The sequence below is a fragment of the Pituophis catenifer genome, unplaced genomic scaffold, assembly GCF_029215685.1.
Source record: "Pituophis catenifer annectens isolate HBS135680 unplaced genomic scaffold, rPitCat1.0.hap2 SCAF_2, whole genome shotgun sequence".
NCBI classification, from domain to species: Eukaryota; Metazoa; Chordata; class Lepidosauria; order Squamata; family Colubridae; genus Pituophis; species Pituophis catenifer.
Window position 1 is genome coordinate 285,436,308 of NW_027256882.1, and position 17,850 is coordinate 285,454,157.

General features: G+C 41.7%; 1 protein-coding gene across 2 annotated transcripts in view; it reads left to right on the top strand.

The window, feature by feature from the left end:
• Positions 1-17,850, top strand: part of DYM (dymeclin) — a 275,421-nt gene that overhangs the window by 81,627 nt on the left and 175,944 nt on the right. For both annotated transcript variants that reach the window (XM_070938939.1, XM_070938941.1), the window contains exons 8-9: positions 2,560-2,685; positions 5,008-5,150. In XM_070938939.1, the coding sequence (XP_070795040.1) occupies positions 2,560-2,685; positions 5,008-5,150 (269 nt within the window). The remainder of the gene's footprint in view (positions 1-2,559; positions 2,686-5,007; positions 5,151-17,850) is intronic.

A 17,850-nucleotide genomic window follows, 5' to 3' on the forward strand; every position in this document is an offset into this window, starting at 1 on the left:
CATCAGGTTAGAAACCAGAAGACTGCAAGTTCTAGTTCCAGCTCGGGCCTGCAAAGTTGGCTGGGTGCCCTTGGGCCAGTCATTCACGCTCAGCCCTGTGAAAAAGTCAAGGGCAAATCACTTCTAAAAACCTTTGCCAAGAAAACTTTAGGGACTAGTCTAGACAGTTGGCCAGAGTCAACAATGACTTGAAGACACAATAACTCAGTAACTCTATACTAATATTTCCATTTTGGAAGCACCAAAGTGCTTTCGTAGTGAAAGGATTTGCTGGTGACATCACTGTTGCCCAGGGGATGCCTAGTTGGGGGCTCCTTTCACTTCCCCATGAAGGTGCCTACCTAAGCGGTACCATTTATCTTCTCATGTTTGCCCAGGGGTGAAATCCAGCAGGTTCTGACAGGTTCTGGAAAACCGGTAGTAGAAATTTTGAGTAGTTTGGAGAACCAGCAAATACCACCTCTGGCTAGCCCCAGAGTGGGGTGGGAATGGAGATTCTGCAATATCCTTCCCCCAGGAGTGGGGAGGGAATGGGAATTTTGCAGTATCCTTCCCCTGGAGTGGGTTGGGAATGGGGATTTTGCAGTATCCTTCCCCTGCCACGCCCACCAAGCCACACCACACCCACCAAGCCATGCCCACAGAACCGGTAGTAAAAAAAATTTGGATTTCACCACTGTGCTTGCCTGCTTTCGAACTGCAGGGTTGGCAGGAGCTGGAGGGTGTGGCAGGAGCTCACTCCCCTCGGTGGCGGCAGCAGGTCTCAAACACTAGCCTGCCAATCATCAGCCCAGCGTTCTAACCTCATGAGCCACCGCATCCCTAGTAACTATATCAGGGTTCTTTATTATCTGTAATGACTCACTGGCAATAGCTCTGGATTTTTTAGGTTAGAGGTCTTTTCAGTACTCCTAGAAACACCAGAAATTAGGCTGGGGAGGCGGGGGAGGAAGGGGGGGAAGCCCGTTCACTCTCCTCTTCCTGGTTAGTTGTGTATGAAACTTGGTGGTTATTCAAAAGCAATGGGAAGCAATAACAAAGGTAGAATATAAGACAGCAGGACAAGAAATAATGGGTAAAAGCTCGTGAAAGGGAGATCCGACCTAGAAGTAAGGAGAAATTTTCTGACAGTGAGAACACTGTCCCTCAGAGTTGTGGGTGATCCATCACTGGAGTCCCAAAGGTGCTTTTTCTAAAAGGATAACTGAACTTTCTTGTTGTTTTTTTCTTTGAAAACTTGAGACAACCACAACCTGGATTATTGAGAATCTCAATCATCCGTCACTGGAGGTTTTTAAAAATAAACTTAACAACCAGAAGGCAAGCAAAAAACGATGGATGGAAATGAATCGAGGAGAGAAGCAACCTGGAATTTAGGAGAAACTTCCTAACAGTGAGAACAGCTGGCCTTCAGAAGTTGTGGGTGCTCCATCACTGGAGTCTTTTAAGAAGACACTGGACAGCCACTTGTCAGAAATGGTATAGGGTCTCCTTGCTTGAACAAGGGGTTGGAATAGAAGACCTCCAAGGTTCCTTCCAGCTCTATTCTGATTGATTAATTTGACCAGGATAGTATAAGGCAGTGATGGCTAACCTTTTTGCCGTCGTGTGCCAAAAGTGGGGGTCGCGCGTGGGGGGGCGTGCATACACATGCCCGTGCCCACACTCGTAATTCAATGCGCACAACCCCTCCACACTCCCCCCACTTTTGACATGCAATGGCACAGTGGGCCCAGCTCCAGAGGCTTTCTTGGAGCCTGGGGAGGGCGAAAGCAGCCTCCCCCCCCCGGAGGCCCTCTGGAGGCAGAAGTCCCGTTTTTCGCTCTCCCCAGGCTCCAGAGGCTTTCTAGGAGCCTGGGGAGGGTGAAAACAGCCTTCCCCACTCCACCACCGGAGGCCCTCCAGAGGCCTGAAACGGCTCATTTCCCGACTTCCAGTGGGCCCGGAAGGCCCAAAAGTCAGCTGGCCGGCACACGCATGCACACTGGAGCTGAGCTAGGGCAACGCTCGCGTGTCCACAGATATGGCTCCGTGTGCCACCTGTGGCACACGTGCCATAGGTTCGCCATCACGGGTATAAGGTCTCTTATCTTGAGCAGAGGGGTGGATTAGAAGACCTCCAAGATCCCTTCCAGACATATGATTCTGTGTTCTATGACTATTGAATGGTGTAATCTGATTGATTATATGCCATCAATTCAGGGTTGATTCTTAGTGGCCACATCAATTTTTCTCCAGGGGATCTATCTACAACCAGGTCCTTCAGATCCTCTAACGGGGCACCCATTGCTACTGTACTTATATGGAGCCCATCCACGTATTGTTGAATTATCTACTCCCCCCCCCCTTTCAGGGTTTTCTTATTTGTAAATACACGAGGAAGAGATCCTATGGATTAGTGCAATCAGAATTGGGGGAGGGGATTTTTGTCAAGGATTTCTTTGAGCCAGGTTCATAGCGTACATTATAGCCAATATTTGCATATAACATGTAAAAAGACTCCTAGTAAATATGTACTCATTGGTGTTGATTAATACTTTATGTCTTCATTCGTTGCAGAGACATTACATACAGCATTTCGCTGGAAGCTGTGACAACACTGGTCGTTTTTCTCTCCTGTCAGCTTTTCCACAAGGAAATTCTGCGGAAGGGCATCATTCATAAGTATCTTATGCATGGCCGATGGTAGGTTAGACTGCAGTGCTATTTTATTGTGTTTCCCCAAAAACAAGCCGTATAAAATGAAAATAAGTCCTAGCTTGATTTTTTTTTACACGTGTGCCCAATATAAGCCCTACCCCCCAAATAAGCCCTAGTTAAGAGCCTGCCCACTTCGTTGCATCTGGTTGCATGAGGTGGAGTGAGGCGTACGGGTAAAAATCAAGCGAGGGTGGGAAGAGTTGCAGCCAGGCCTCGCGCACCCCGACACCTGTCTCGCTTTGCCGGCCCACTTCTGCAGCTGCTTGCCGCCTCTTGCGCACGTCGCCCTCAATGTCTGTTTCGCTGTCAGAGGCCTTCAGGAAAGGCATCTGCAGTTGAGAAACGAGTTTTGGATTGACACAGTGCCCCTTGGCTTCCATTTTGCCATCAGAGGCCTTCTGGAAAAGAGCTCAATCTGGAGCTCTTGTCAGCTGCAGAGGCCTTTCCTGAAGGCCTCTGACAGTGAAACTGAGGTCAGGGGCAATGCGTGCAAGTGACGCGAAGCGGCTGCAGAAGTGGGCCGGCAGTGCGCTCCTGCTGGTCAAGGCTGTTGGTGCCGCCACCGCGAGGTGAGTCAGTGAAAGACATCTCCCCCAAAATAAGACCTGGTGCATTTTTTGGAGGCAAACAAATATAAGACTGAGTCTTATTTTCTGGGGAAAAACAGGTAGGTAGGTTTTATTCTTGAGTTTACGAGCATAGCACTTGCATTTACTCTGTCAAAGCAAATATATTTATTTAGGTTAATTTGTGTTCCTAAAAGATCTCCCAAGCTGATAACAGATTGACTCTGGGCAATAAGAATTTTTTTTTTAATCACACTTAAACACAGATTGTTAAACAAATATACTGAGATGAAAGTATTGTATGCAGTTCCACTTCATAATTTTAGGATATGGAGTGAATTAGAATAGCTCTGCATTTATACAGCAAGTTTAAAAAAAAAAAAAAACAACACTTCATAGCAGCAGTTAGAAACCCATTGTTTTCTAGATGTTTTAGATATTAGCTTCCATCAGCCCAAGCCAGCATGGCCACTGGCAAGAAGAGATTGTGGGAACTATATTTCAAATATTTAGAATGCACCAGGTTGTTTAAGCCTAAAGTTTTGCTTTGCAGGGAAGTATTTATTGTGTATTTCTGTGAATCTCTAAAGAGTGGGAATTAGATTTTTTTTTAGTTTTGTTGAACCAGGTTAAGAGCAGGCTGTCACAGATATGTAAATTTATTCTGCCTTCATTGCTCTGTACCTGTGAGTATTCTGTTTTGTAACAGAACAAATAGTGGCAAACTATTTTTATTTTCTGAATCTATAAAGGCTAAGTCGTATAAAATGATTTCTGAATATATAAAAAGGTCATGGAAAATTTGTGTTTATTTTCATAGACTAGCACTTTTTTTTTAGCACCTCTGTTAACACATTTAAAATATATTAGCCTTTTTAAAATTCAGAAGAGTTAAGAGTGTCTAGCAGGCATCAAATTAGGAAAGCGTTTCTCCAGCTTGGTGTCTTTAGAATGTGTGGACTTTAACTCCCAGAATTCCCCTGGCTGGGGAATTCTGGGAGTTGAAGTCCACACATTTTAAAGCAGTGGTGAAATGTAAAATTTGTTACTACCGGTTCTGTGGGCATGGCTTGGTGGGGGAGGGTAATGTGATGGTGGGCGTGGCCAACTTTTTTTTTTTTTTTTACTTTTAAAAGCATTTTTTCTACAACCTTAAGAGGTTGCAGAAAAAATGCTTTTAGAAGCCTCTGACGATCAGGCAACTCAGCTGGGATCGCCAGAGGCTTTTAAAGGCATTTTTTTTTCTACAACCTCTTCGGCTGAAGAGGTTGCAGAAAAAATGCTTTTAAAAGCCTCTGACGATCCCAGCTAAGCCGCGCGATCATCAGAGGCTTTTTTTTTTTACTTTTAAAAGCATTTTTTTGGCCGAAGAGGTTGCAGGAAAAATGCTTTTAAAAGTAAAAAAAAACAGCCTCTGATGATCGCATGGCTCATCTGGGCATGGGGGGGGGCAGGGATTTTTGCTACCAGTTCTCCGAACAACCCACCACCATCGCTACCAGATCAGGCGATCTGGTCTGAACCGGAAGCATTTCACCCGTTTTAAAGTCACCAAGCTTAAGAAACACTGAATTAGGGATTTTAACTTGAGATGTATATCTTAGTGATCTGTTTTCATTTTTAAAAGAGCACTTTTAAACTTTCGCGTTTCAGATAGTTTTGCAAAAATAGAGGAAAGGAAAGGGATGATTTGACTGCAGTCCCAAATCCACTTAAAACTTTGGCTCTTTTGTATTGCCAGTGTCTCATACACCAGCCGACTAGTGAAAACTTTGTTATATAACTTCATCCGTCAAGAACGAAGCCCTCCTCCAAGTTCCCATGTCTTCCAGCCCGAATCTGAAGGAGGTGGACTGCTATACGGAATTGCATCAGGAGTAGCAAGTGAGTTTCATTGGTGCTACTGCTGCCTGTACCTTTGTCCATCAAACATTTAAGGCTTTTATTTGTCTGTGTGTGTGAGTATGTTTTGGACATGTCAGATGTCTAAATCAGGTATAAACCTTTTCTCCATTTTATAAGAAATAGAAGTAGCATCTTCTGTTGTTATCTGGAACCTATATTCCTATGTAATTTCATTTTGTTCTAAACCTTGCATTCGAAGAGCAGAGTTAACAGGTTTAATGTATTTTTACATTTATTGATATCCCGCGTTATTTTTATAAATAACTCAAGTCAGTGAACATAACTAATGCAGATAGTCCTCGACTTACAACAGTTCATTTAGTGACTGTTTGAAGTTACAACATCACTGAAAAAAATGACTTAGGACCATTTTTCTCACATCCCTAGCAGTATCCCCGTGGTCACGTGATCAAAATTTGGCCGCTTGGCAACTGATTCATATTTATGACAGTTGCAGTGTCCCAGGATTGTGTGATCACCTTTTGCGACCTTCTGGCAAGCAAATTGATGGGGAAGCCAGATTCCCTTAACAACTGTGTTACTAACTTAAGAACGGCAGTGAGTCATTTAACAAATGTGGCAAGAAAGATCGTGAAAGGGGGCAAAATTCACTTAACAACTGTCTCGCCTAGCAATAGAAATTTTGAGCTCACTGGTGATTGTAAGTCGAGGATTACCTGTACTCCTTCCCCCTCCTATTATCTGTACAACAACCACCACCCTTTGAGATGAGTTAGATTGAGTGAGAGACACTAGCCTAAGGTGACTCAGCTGGCTTTCATGGCTAAGGTAGGACTAGATCTCACAGTCTCCTGGTGATTGGCCCAAGGTGACTCAGCTGGCCTTCATGGCTAAGGCGGGACTAGATCTCACAGTCTCCTGGTGATTGGCCCAAGTTGATGCAGTTGGCTTTCATGGCTAAGGCGGAACTAGAACTCACAGTCTCCTGGTGATTGGCCCAAGGTGACTCAGCTGGTTTTCATGGCTAAGGTGGGACTAGAACTCACAGTCTCCTGATGATTGGCCCAAGGTGACTCAGCTGGCTTTCATGGCTAAGGCGGGACTAGATCTCACAGTCCCCTGGTGATTGGCCCAAGATGACTCAGCTGGCTTTCATGGCTAAGGTAGGACTAGATCTCACAGTCTCCTGGTGATTGGCCCAAGGTGACTCAGCTGGCCTTCATGGCTAAGGCGGGACTAGATCTCACAGTCTCCTGGTGATTGGCCCAAGTTGATGCAGTTGGCTTTCATGGCTAAGGCGGAACTAGAACTCACAGTCTCCTGGTGATTGGCCCAAGGTGACTCAGCTGGTTTTCATGGCTAAGGTGGGACTAGAACTCACAGTCCCCTGGTTTCTAAGCTTGGTGCTTTAACCGCTAGACCAGATTGGCTCTATGTTTAGTCCCATAGATCACGAAGTCTTCAACTGTAACGCCAAGTGAGATTTCCAAACCTGTGATTCTGGCCATGTCAATTATTCTACTTGCGCTGCCTTTTCAATCCCATGAAAAAATATTGTAATTCATCTCAAGAACCATCTTTTTGTGAACATTGGCAATTACTTTTTGTTTCATTTCGGTAGCAGCTGCATGTCCGGTTGTACTTTGCTTTCTCTATGGTACAATGTCAGCACATGTCTGGTCTGATACAGTGATGTACAATGTACGGTGGACTGGCCTTCCCTTGAGTTGCGATAGAAATCACATTTGGTTTACCCTGCTTGTTTGGGTATCTATTTTCAGTATGAATCAATTCCATGTCTGTAGGGAATGCTAACAAGCCCTAACCACAGCGCTCTCTCTGTGTGTGGTACAAAGACCTTCATATGTGTTTTATTTCCTCTTTCTCTCCTCCCTCTGTGTAACTCTCCTGCAACAAAAAAACAATTAAACCAAATTGTCTGCACTTCCTCCCAGTTAAAGACCCCACAATGAACTAAATGCTAATCCTAAACATATTTATATCCTTAATGTTTTGCTTAAGGCAATAGAAAGCAGTGAAGAAGAGTCTTGGATGATTTGAGATGCAAGCATTACGCATCTGTAGGTCTACGTTTAGCCATTATTGGTTTTAAATCAGGTTAACAACAACAACAAAATCCTCTGTAGCTTTGGTAATAGAGCAGTTTTGATTCTCACAATCATCTAGATGTTTGGCTTTTTTTATCCATTTATCAAGTCCTTCCCCAAGGACCTGGGATAGTCAGATGTTGAGGTTTGACGGTGTTAAAGGCATCATCACAGGATGTAAACTGTTCCGAGGAAAGCTGCCTTTTGCAATTGACTGATGGGGATTTGGTCAATGCCGATGATGTTCAAGTGGTGCTCCAATTGTTTTGAGATTGCACCCAAGGCGCCTGTTACTATTGGTACTACCCTTGCTTCTTCTTTTTTTTTTTTTTGCCACAGTTGTTCTACTTCTGCTTACTTTGTATTTTGTTATTTTCTCCAGTTCTTTCTCTTCTATGTTAATTTTATACAACAATATAATCTGTTCTTAATAATTAATAAATTGTTATTAGTAGTAGCAGTCCACTCATACTGTATATTAAACAAATATATTTTGGACATCCTAGGAAGAATTTGATGCATAGGAAGGCCCGCACAGTTACAGAACTGGCAGCTGTGATTTCACATTTTTGTGAATATAATAATAATAATGATTGGATAAAAATGCCAAATCCAGTCTAAATATCTGTCTGACTGTGTGACCAACCATCATCGTCATCATAACAGTTTTTTATGCTGTCCAAATCTGGGTGGTTTTAATACCAAGTAGGTAGTTAAAGAACATATGACTTTTTGTTTGATCTAGTTAGTGCCATTGAGTTGAGTTGATTCTTTTTAGAGTGCAGAGAAGAGCAACAAAGATGATTAGAGGTCTGGAGGATAAAACATATGAAGAACGGTTGCAGGAACTGGGTATGTCTAGTCTGATGAAAAGAAGGAGTAGGGAGACATGATAGCAGTGTTCCAATATCTCAGGGCCTGCCAGGAAGAAGAAGGAGTCAAGCTATTCTCCAAAGCACCTGAGGGCAGGACAAGAAGCAATGGGTGGAAACTAATCAAGGAGAGAAGCTACTTAGAACGAAGGAGAAATTTCCTGACAGTGAGAACAATTAATCAGTGGAACAACTTGCCTCCAGAAGCTGTGAATGCGCCAACACTGGAAGTTTTTAAGAAGAGGTTGGATAACCATTTGTCTGAAGTGGTGTACGGTTTCCTGCCGAAGCAGGGGGTTGGACTAGAAGATCTCCAAGGTCCCTTCCAACTCTATTCTATTCTATTCTATTCTATTCTATTCTATTCTATTCTATTCTATTCTATTCTATTCTATTCTATTCCATTCCATTCCATTCCATTCCATTCCATTCCAATTAATTTCAAAAATTTATAAATATCTATTAGAATTCGATTTGGCAGAAGATATAGTAAAAGGGCAAATGATAGCCTGGGCGAGAAATATTGGAAACAATATACAGTTAGAAGATTGGGAAAGGGTGTGGGAAGCCAACCAGAGCATGACAAGGTCTGTAGTATATAAAGAAAACCAGTACAAAATGTGGTACAGATGGTATCTGTCCCCGTCGAGATTGGCGAAGATGTACCCCAATCTTAGCCGAATCTGCTGGAAATGTAAACAGGTACATGGGACTTTCTTCCACGTCTGGTAGCTTTGCCCAAAAACAAAAAAATACTGAGAAAAAATTAAAACTTGGTTAAAGGAAATAACGGCCAAAGAAATAGAACTTAAGCCAGAAATCTTTTTATTGGGCATGATTAGAGAAAATATTAGGAAAGAATTTAAATATTTAATATTGCATGTAATCACGGCAGCCAGGCTGGCATTCGCTCAGCTTTGGAAAACAGACCAAATTCCAACAGAACAATTAGTAATTAAAAAAATTTACGATTGCGTTGAAATGGACAGGCTAACACTGGAATTAAAGGATAAGGTAGACTCGAAATATTATATGGTATGGAACAAATGGCATGAATGGATAAATCAAAAACAAAGTTCCTAAGATAACAAAATCAACAACTAGACACCGTCAATAACGTGTGTGTGTGTGTGTGTGTGTGTGTGTGTGTGTGTGTGTGTATAATTTCTGAGGTTTTCACGGGTGTTTGTATGTAGGTCTTTGGTTATTCGGGTTTTCTCCCGCGTAAAATTAGAGGTGTCTTGGCAACGTTTCGACGAAGTCTCATTCGTCATCTTCAGGCTGGTGTTTTCGGCTTCGTGTTTTAAGGAGCAATGTGTGTGATCACAGCTGTTTCTTCCTTTTAACATATATATATATATATATATGTTTATATTCTGAGGTTATATTCTATTCTATATATATATATATGTATATGTATGTGTGTGTGTATATATATATATATATATGTATATGTATATGTATATGTATATGTATATGTATATGTATATGTATGTGTGTATATATATATATATATATATATATATATATATATCTTCTGAGGTTTTCACGGGTGTTTGTATGTAGGTCTTTGGTGATTCGGGTTTTCTCCCACGTAAAATTGGAAGTGTCTTGGCAACATTTCGACGAAGTCTCATTCGTCATCTTCAGGCTGGTGTTCTCGGCTTCGTGCTTCTAGGAGCAATATGTGTGATCGCAGCTGTTTCTTCCTTTTAACTGCCAGACACCTCCAATTTTACGCGGGAGAAAACCCGAATAACCAAAGACCTACATACAAACACCTGCGAAAACCTCAGAAAACATATATATATATACATACATATATATATATATATATATATATATATATATATATATATAGTAATTTGTATTATTATATTGTGTGTATTTTCTATTTTTCTTTTTCTTTTACTTTTTTCTTTCCTTTGTGTTTCTCTCTTTTCTATGTCTTTCTCTTTCTCTTTAGTTCTTAATGTTCTTCTATTTTTCTTTATTTCATATTTTATATTGTATGTAGTGAATGTGATACTTTATCTTTTTATGCTTAAGAAAGATTATTTAAAAAAAAAGAAGAAACAACATTGTTGTCCTTGTTCTTTTTGTTGTCATTGAAACGTCCTTGTCCTTTATGAATTTTCGGAAGTTGTCCTTGAAGCAGTATTATTGCACAATTCATCCAATTGAAGATGTGTGTTGACTTCAATTGTTTGGGCACTAGCCAGGTGGGTCTATGACAATTCGCCGCGGCCAACTCGCTACAGCCAACTTGTCACAGTCAACTCGCTGTGGGACAACTTGCCACAGGACAGCTCGCCACAGGACAACTTGTTGCGGGACAAAAGTTACATTAACACCAAAGAAACGGTGGAACAGAATCATTAAAGAAAGGATGCAAAATGAGTGACAGAATGAAATCCGAATGGCAAAAATTAAAATAAGTTTTATTTGTTTTAAATAAATAGAATTGCTAAATTGTCCCACAGTGAGTTGTCCTCTGGCGAGTCGGCCGTAGTGAGTTGGCTATGGCAGGTTGTTACGTTCCCTAGCCAGGCACCTAAAAGTTATCGCTGCGAAGTTACCGGTATGTTGTTCCAAGTAGGTTCATCTTTTGCAAAATTAGCAATATTAAGGCCAGTAAATTTATAATTTCTAAATATTTGGGGAGTCCTCTGGGTATTGCACAGTGGTGAAATCCAATTTGTTTTACTACGGTTCTGTGGGCGTGGCTTGGTCTGCGTGATGTGGTTTGGTGGGCGTGGCAGGTAAAGAATACTGTAAAATCTCCATTCCCACCCAACTCCAGGGGAAGGATACTGCAAAATCCCCATTTCTTCCCGAACAGCTGGGACTCGGGAGGCAGAAAATAGATGGGGGCAGGGCCAGTCAGAGGTGGTATTTGCCAGTTCTCGGAACTGCTCAAAATTTCCGCTACCGGTTCTCCAGAACCTGTCAGAACCTGCTGGATTTCATCCCTGGTATTACACCAAGAGCTCGATACAACTGATATGGCATTCCATTTTTCCTGTACAATGTTTCAATCTTTTTTTTTTAATATAAATTTTATTAATTTTCTATTGTTTACATTTATTACTGCTTAATAAATATCATGTTGTCTGGGTATTTAATTTGCTTAATACAGATTACATTTTTAACCTCCCATCCCTTTTTTTCCAACCACTGATAAAATAGATTCCATGTTTGATAATATTCTGTATCTTCTTTCTGTTTGATTTTCAATGTAAGCCTATCCATTTCTGCACAATCTTTCAATCTTGATGTGCAAACCACAATATAATTTTATTTTCTCCAGTTGTTTTTCATCAGTTTGTCTTATCTCCATATCAGTGAATCACATCTTCTTTTCTATAACAGTGTGAGGTCTTTATTATTGTTGTTATCATTATATCTGTCTACTAACTGACGTTCTTGAAATTTCTTTCTCCTCAAACTTTAAATTCCTCTTAATGTGGACTATGTCAAAGTGTGGTAGATAACATCTTTCTGATACTAGCAAAAATTCTTTTAATCAATCGCTCACTGTATAATTTGAATACTGTGTTTCTCAATAATGTGCTTGAGTTTTTGTGGTTGTCTCTTGTAAGCTTCTCAGAAAACTTTTATGAGATCTGTGCATACATTAAAAAAAATATTGTGTTATTTCTTGCAAGAGTTGTTAAAAGATTTAAGAGATGGTTCGGCAAGCTTTTCTGTTATCAGTGGAACCTGCCTCCTCAAATTCTGTTTGCGGACTTTAATGTACACTGGAATATTTTGGTACTAAATGGGAAATTGTCCATTTGCTGGGATTCTTATAACCTTATGCATTCTTTTCAATAAATCTTGTTAAAGAGACTGTGTGAATATAATGCTTGGAAATTTAAGGCGCTCCCATATAATTTGGCATTTACGATTACAGCTATTCCTCGACTTGCGACCACAATTGAGCCCCAAATTTCTGTTGCTAAGAGAGACATTTGTTAAGTGATTTTGCCCCCATTTTATGACCTTTTTTTTTTTTTTTTTTTTAGATTTATATACCGCCCTTCTCCCTGAGGACTCAGGGCGGTGTACAGCCAGAATTAAAAAACATAAAATACAAATATTAAAAACAATTAAAATATATATAAATTTGGCCCAAAATTAAAAATACAAACCAATTAAAACATTTAAAATTTCTTCTTAAGCCAGCCCGGCTTGCTGGAAAAAGTGGGTTTTAAGGGCACGGCGGAAGGCACTAAGGTCTTGGATTCTCCTTATCTCTGGGGGCAACTGATTCCAGAGGGTGGGTGCCCCCACAGAGAAGGCCTTCCCTCCCCCTGGGGGTCACCAGCCTACATTGATTGGCTGATGGCACCCTGAGGAGGCCCTCTCTGTGGGAGCGCACGGGACGATGGGAGGTCGTCGGTAGCAGTTGTTACCGACGACACAGTTTTTGCCACAGTTTTTGCCACAGTTTTTGCCACAGTTGTTAAGTGAATCACTGTGGTTGTTAAGTTACTAACACAGTTGTTAAGTGAATCTGGCTTTCCCATTGACTTTGCTTATAAGAAAGTTGTAAAAGATGATGACATGACCTGCGGACACTGCAATCATCATAAATATGAGTCAGTTGCTAAGCAACCAAATTTTGATCATGTGACCATGGGGAATGCTGCAACGGTCATGTGAGAAGTGGTTGTCAGTGCCGTTGTAACTTTGTCACTAAACGAAAGGTTGTAAGCTTAAAACGAAAGGTTTTAAGCTCTTTCCCCTTGCTCCTTGAAGGATCTGGTCTAGGTATATATTATTCTTTCTCTCACTAGTTATGCATAATATTCTAGACATTGTATCATAATACCTCAATATTCTCTCTCTATTCTCAACTGGATGGTCTTTTCCACCAAAGTGCTTATTGTGAATTTGTGATAGTCTTTAGGATGACCTGTATTGAACAGGTAGGATTTTGGGGGCTGCAAGGATCTTTGTCAGAAATTGGTAGTTTTTTTAGGTCACGAGTGTCATTGCACAGTCTTGCATAATTGTGCTGTTGCTAAATAAATTAAACTAATTAAAAATGGCCAAACTTTCAACAGAGTTTCCATGAGCGTGTAAATCTCTTGTAAATAAGGATAGAATAATGCAAGAGCATTTTAAAATATCATGAATCTAAAATCACATGAAGTTTGGCAACCATGCAAGATTTCAGCCATTTTTCAACTTCTTTTCAAACGTCGCTTAATTACATGGTTTCTGGATAACTGTAGCACCTAGAGGTGCCATATTACCTATTCCTTTTCTGGGTTAACCTGCAGAATTGATATCGGGGGCTGGATTAAGGAGAAAAAGTAGTAAAACTTTTTTTTAAGATATAGGTTTGAAGCAATGAAATCCAGCAGGTTCTAGCAGGTTCTGGAGAAACGGTAGCGGAAATTTTGAGTAGTTTGGAGAACCAGCAAATACCACCTCTGGCTGGCCCCAGAGTAGGGTGGGAATGGAGATTTTGCAATATCCTTCCCCCAGGAGTGGGGAGGGAATGAGGATTTTGCAGTATCCTTCCTCTGGAGTGGGGTGGGAATGGAGATTTTGCAGTATCCTTCCCCTGCCACGCCCACCAAGCCACACCCACAGAACCAGTAGTAAAAAAAATTGGATTTCACCACTGGTTTGAAGTGAAGAAGCTATAGAGAGGTGTGGCCGTAATGTCTCCCATCCCTTCAATCAATAGGTAACATTGTGTGCAAGGACGTTGGTACAGGTAGTCCCCGACTTACAACAATCCGTTTAATGACCATTCAAAGTGACAACGGCACTGAAAAAAGTGACTTATGACCGTTTTTCACACTTATGACCATTGTAGCATCCTCACGTCATGTGATCGAAATTCAGATGCATGGCAACAGACTCATATCTCTGATGGTTGCAGTGTCCCAGGTTCATATCGTCACCTTTTGCGACCTTCTGACAAGCCAAGTCAGTGGGGGACCCAGATCCACTTAACAACTTAACTAACTTAAGAACAGCAGTGATTCACTTAACAGTTTTAACAACTTTGGTAATGAAGATCGTAAAATGGGGCAAAACTCACTTAAACAAATGGCCCACTTAACAGAAATGTTGGGCTCAATTGTGGTCGTAAGTCAAGGACTACCTGTAATCTGCTCATGTAAAGTGCTATAGCTTTCATAAAATCTTTTCAGTGCTTACTTTGCTCAACTGTATTTAAAGTGAATTTCAGGTTAACTTTCAAGAGAAGTTTGTAATTGAGCCTGTCCGTACATTTGATTGTCCTCATGGAGGCAGTAAAAGCACATGGCTTTGACCTTTGGAATAAAACTTTACGGAGAGACACTCCTTCCATTTCAAGCAGAGAAATTGTGGGTCATCCTGCTTGTGGCTCCCCCATTTCTGGTAGGTGAGGGGCGGAGGGACAGCAGGTGCCGTTTTTGGGTTGGGGCATCTGCTCCTTGAAACAAAAGCCAAGTTAGTTTGGAGCATAAATTAGCACCATCACTTAGTGATGAGTTTATAAGCAATTTGGAGTTAGTAATTTTTCTTTCTTTTTTTTTTTTAAATATATGCTGTGGATATTTTATGACTCTACTTTCACAGCAGCTTGCATAAGTCAAATAAAATCAAATGGATTTGGTAATGGATTTGGGTGGGATGTTGTTGTTGTTAGTTGCAAAGTCGTGTCTGACCCATCGCGACCCCATGGACAATGTTCCTCCAGGCCTTTCTGTCCTCTACCATCCTCTGGAGTCCATTTAAAGTCACACCTACTGCTTCAGTGACTCCATCCAGTCACCTCGTCTCTGTCGTCCCCTTCTTCTTTAGCCCTCAATTGTTCCCAGCATTAGGCTCTTCTCCAGTAAGTTCTTCCTTCTCTTTAGGTGGCCAAAGTATTTGAGTTTCATCTTCAGGATCTGGCCTTCTAAAGAGCAGTCAGGGTTGATCTCCTCTAGGACTGACCGGTTTGATGGCCTTGCAGTCCAAGGGACTCGCAGGAGTCTTCTCCAGCACCAGAGTTCAAAGGCCTCAATTCTTTGGCGCTCAGCCTTCCTTATGGTCCAACTTTCACAGCCATACATTGCAACTGGGAAAACCATAGCCTTGACTATACGCACTTTTGTTGGCAGGTTTTTAGTATGCTTTGGGTGGGATAGGGAGAACTAAAAGCAGGACTGTCTTTACTTCTCCCCACAAAAATCAGAACCCATGATGTATCTAGTAGAGTAGAACAACTCAAAATACAGTTGAAGGAACCTAGCATTAAAAAAAAAATTACCTTCTGTGGTCTTTCCAACATCTAACCAAGATCCATATGGGCACAATTGGAGTATTAGGTACACTTGAATTAGGAGCTTCCTGTCTTCTTTGATGGGATACAAAGATCCGTCCGGATGGTGGTGATGTCATTTATTTATTTTATTTGTTAAATTTATTTGCTGCCCTATCTCTCTCTGGGGGCTACTCTAGGTGGCTGACAGAAATAAAAAGGAAGGAATGAAAAGAGTAGAAGCCTAAAAAGCGGAATCATAAAATGAACGATGAAAAAGGAACACAGAAGACTGATATATCAAATATGATAACCCAAAAAATGGATGAGTGGGGGGAGGAAAAGCGGGGACAGTGGGGGGAGAAGGAGGAGTCTGCCATCAATCCAGCAGCCACCTCCATCATGAAACTATCCAATTGGGTCCAAAGGCCAACAAGCAGGGCCAGGTGAAAGGATGGGAGGGGGGGGCAGATGTTACCTTAGAGCAGAAGTGGGGAACAATGGCCCCTATATGACTTGTAGACTTCAACTCCCAGAATTCCTGAGCCAGCTATGCTGGCTCAGGAATTCTGGGAGTTGAGGTCCACAAGTCATAAAAGGGCCATCATTCCCCACGAATGCCTTAGAGCAGGGGTGTCAAACTCAATTTCATTGAGGGGCGCATCAGGGTTGTGTTTGACCTTGGGCGGCTGACGTGGGCGTGGCCAGGATGAGTGTGGCCAGCTCAATGTCACTTCTGTTGGGGGTGCCTATGGAGGCCCAAGTGCTCTGCCAGTGAAAACGGGCTCCCGAGCTCCGTTTTCACCTGGGAAGGCCTCCTGCAACCCTCTGTAAGTGAAAACGGAGCTTGAGAGTCCTGCCTGTGGCCCTCCTGAGCTCTGTTTTCGCTGGCAGAGGCATTGCGGGCTGGTCCTTTGCTGTTTCTAGGGCAGCCCTGCAGGCCAGATCTAAGCACCCTGGAGGCCGGATCCAGACCCCAGGCCTTGAGTTTGACACCCCTGCCTTAGAGGGTAAGATTAGTGGTAAAATCCCATTTTTTTTACTACTGGTTCTCTGGGCGTGGCTTGGTGGGCATGGTGTGGCTTGGTGGGTGTGGCAGGGAAAGGATACTGCAAAATCCCCATTCCCACCCTACTCTGGGGCCAGCCAGAGGTGGTATTTGCTGGTTCTCTGAACTGCTCAAAATTTCTGCTACCGGTTCTCCAGAACCTGTCAAAACCTGCTGGATTTCACCCCTGGGTAAGATGTTCCAAATGATGGGTGCTACAGCAGGAAAGGCTCTTCTTCTGGATCCCGACAGTCGGAATTCTTTGACCGACAGGATCGGAAGTAGGCTGGTTGCCATTTTTAGCTCTATTTCAAGTGCTTAGGTGGTTTTATGTAAATCAGATAGATGCAGTACAGTACAGTACTTATGACCATAATTGAGCTCAGAACTATGGTCCCAAGTCATTGCGGTTGTAAGTTCACTTATGTAACAGGTCCTAATTTTTCCACACCACGTAGCTTTGTTATCCTCCTTGCAGGTATTTGCTGGATCCTATTGCCAGCAGAAAGAACCAATCTGGATTTGAGGGTCTGGATTGCTCCAGCAGATAGGAAAAAAACAGAAATGAAAAGAAGAAAGTAAGGCAAGAATATTTTCGGCCTCCCATAATTTACTTCATCCACAAAAATTCAAGCCAGATCTTTTAAAGATTATATACTTGTTCTTATCTTGAAAGAACACCTACTCCCAATGTTGGGATGTTAACCAAGGGACATGACTAAGTGTTTTCTTTGTGGTCTGAAGGCTGTTAGTGTTGCGTGTGATATTTTGGGGTTTTTTTAAACCTCAGAATGATTCGGTGATTTTTTTCTTTGGGACACGTTAGCCAGCACATGATATAAAACATATCAGTTTTATCTTCCCAATAATGTGAATATGGATGCTTCTCCAGGATGTTCATATGTCTTTTTTTTAATGTTATTTTGTTGATCCAGTTCCCCACTAATCCAGCTGCCTGCTCCCAGTTTGCAGCCCAAACATTGTGAATTTGCTAATAGGCTTTTCCAACATTGTACATCCCATGTCTTTGCCATAGTCGCATTATAAACATGTGAGCTGAATCAGACTTTCCTGGAAATATTCAACTGGCGAAATGGAGTTACTTTCACAGGAAAGTGTTTTTCAGCAGCTTCCACATAGGCAGAGTTACTCTGTGTGTGTGTGTGTGTGTGTGTGTGTGTGTGTATATATTTATATCATCTATATCTATATATCTATATCTATATATATTTCTTTCTTTCTTTCTTTCTTTCTTTCTTTCTTTCTTTCTTTCTTTCTTTCTTTCTTTCTTTCTTTCTTTCTTTCTTTCTTTCTTTCTTTCTTTCTTTCTTTCTTTCGACCAAGATGGCAGTGACTGTCAATATTAAGAAAAGCGTTCTGATAAAATTTGGGCAACCTTCGTGAGGAAGGAAAGAAATTTATCCAAATTTGCCTC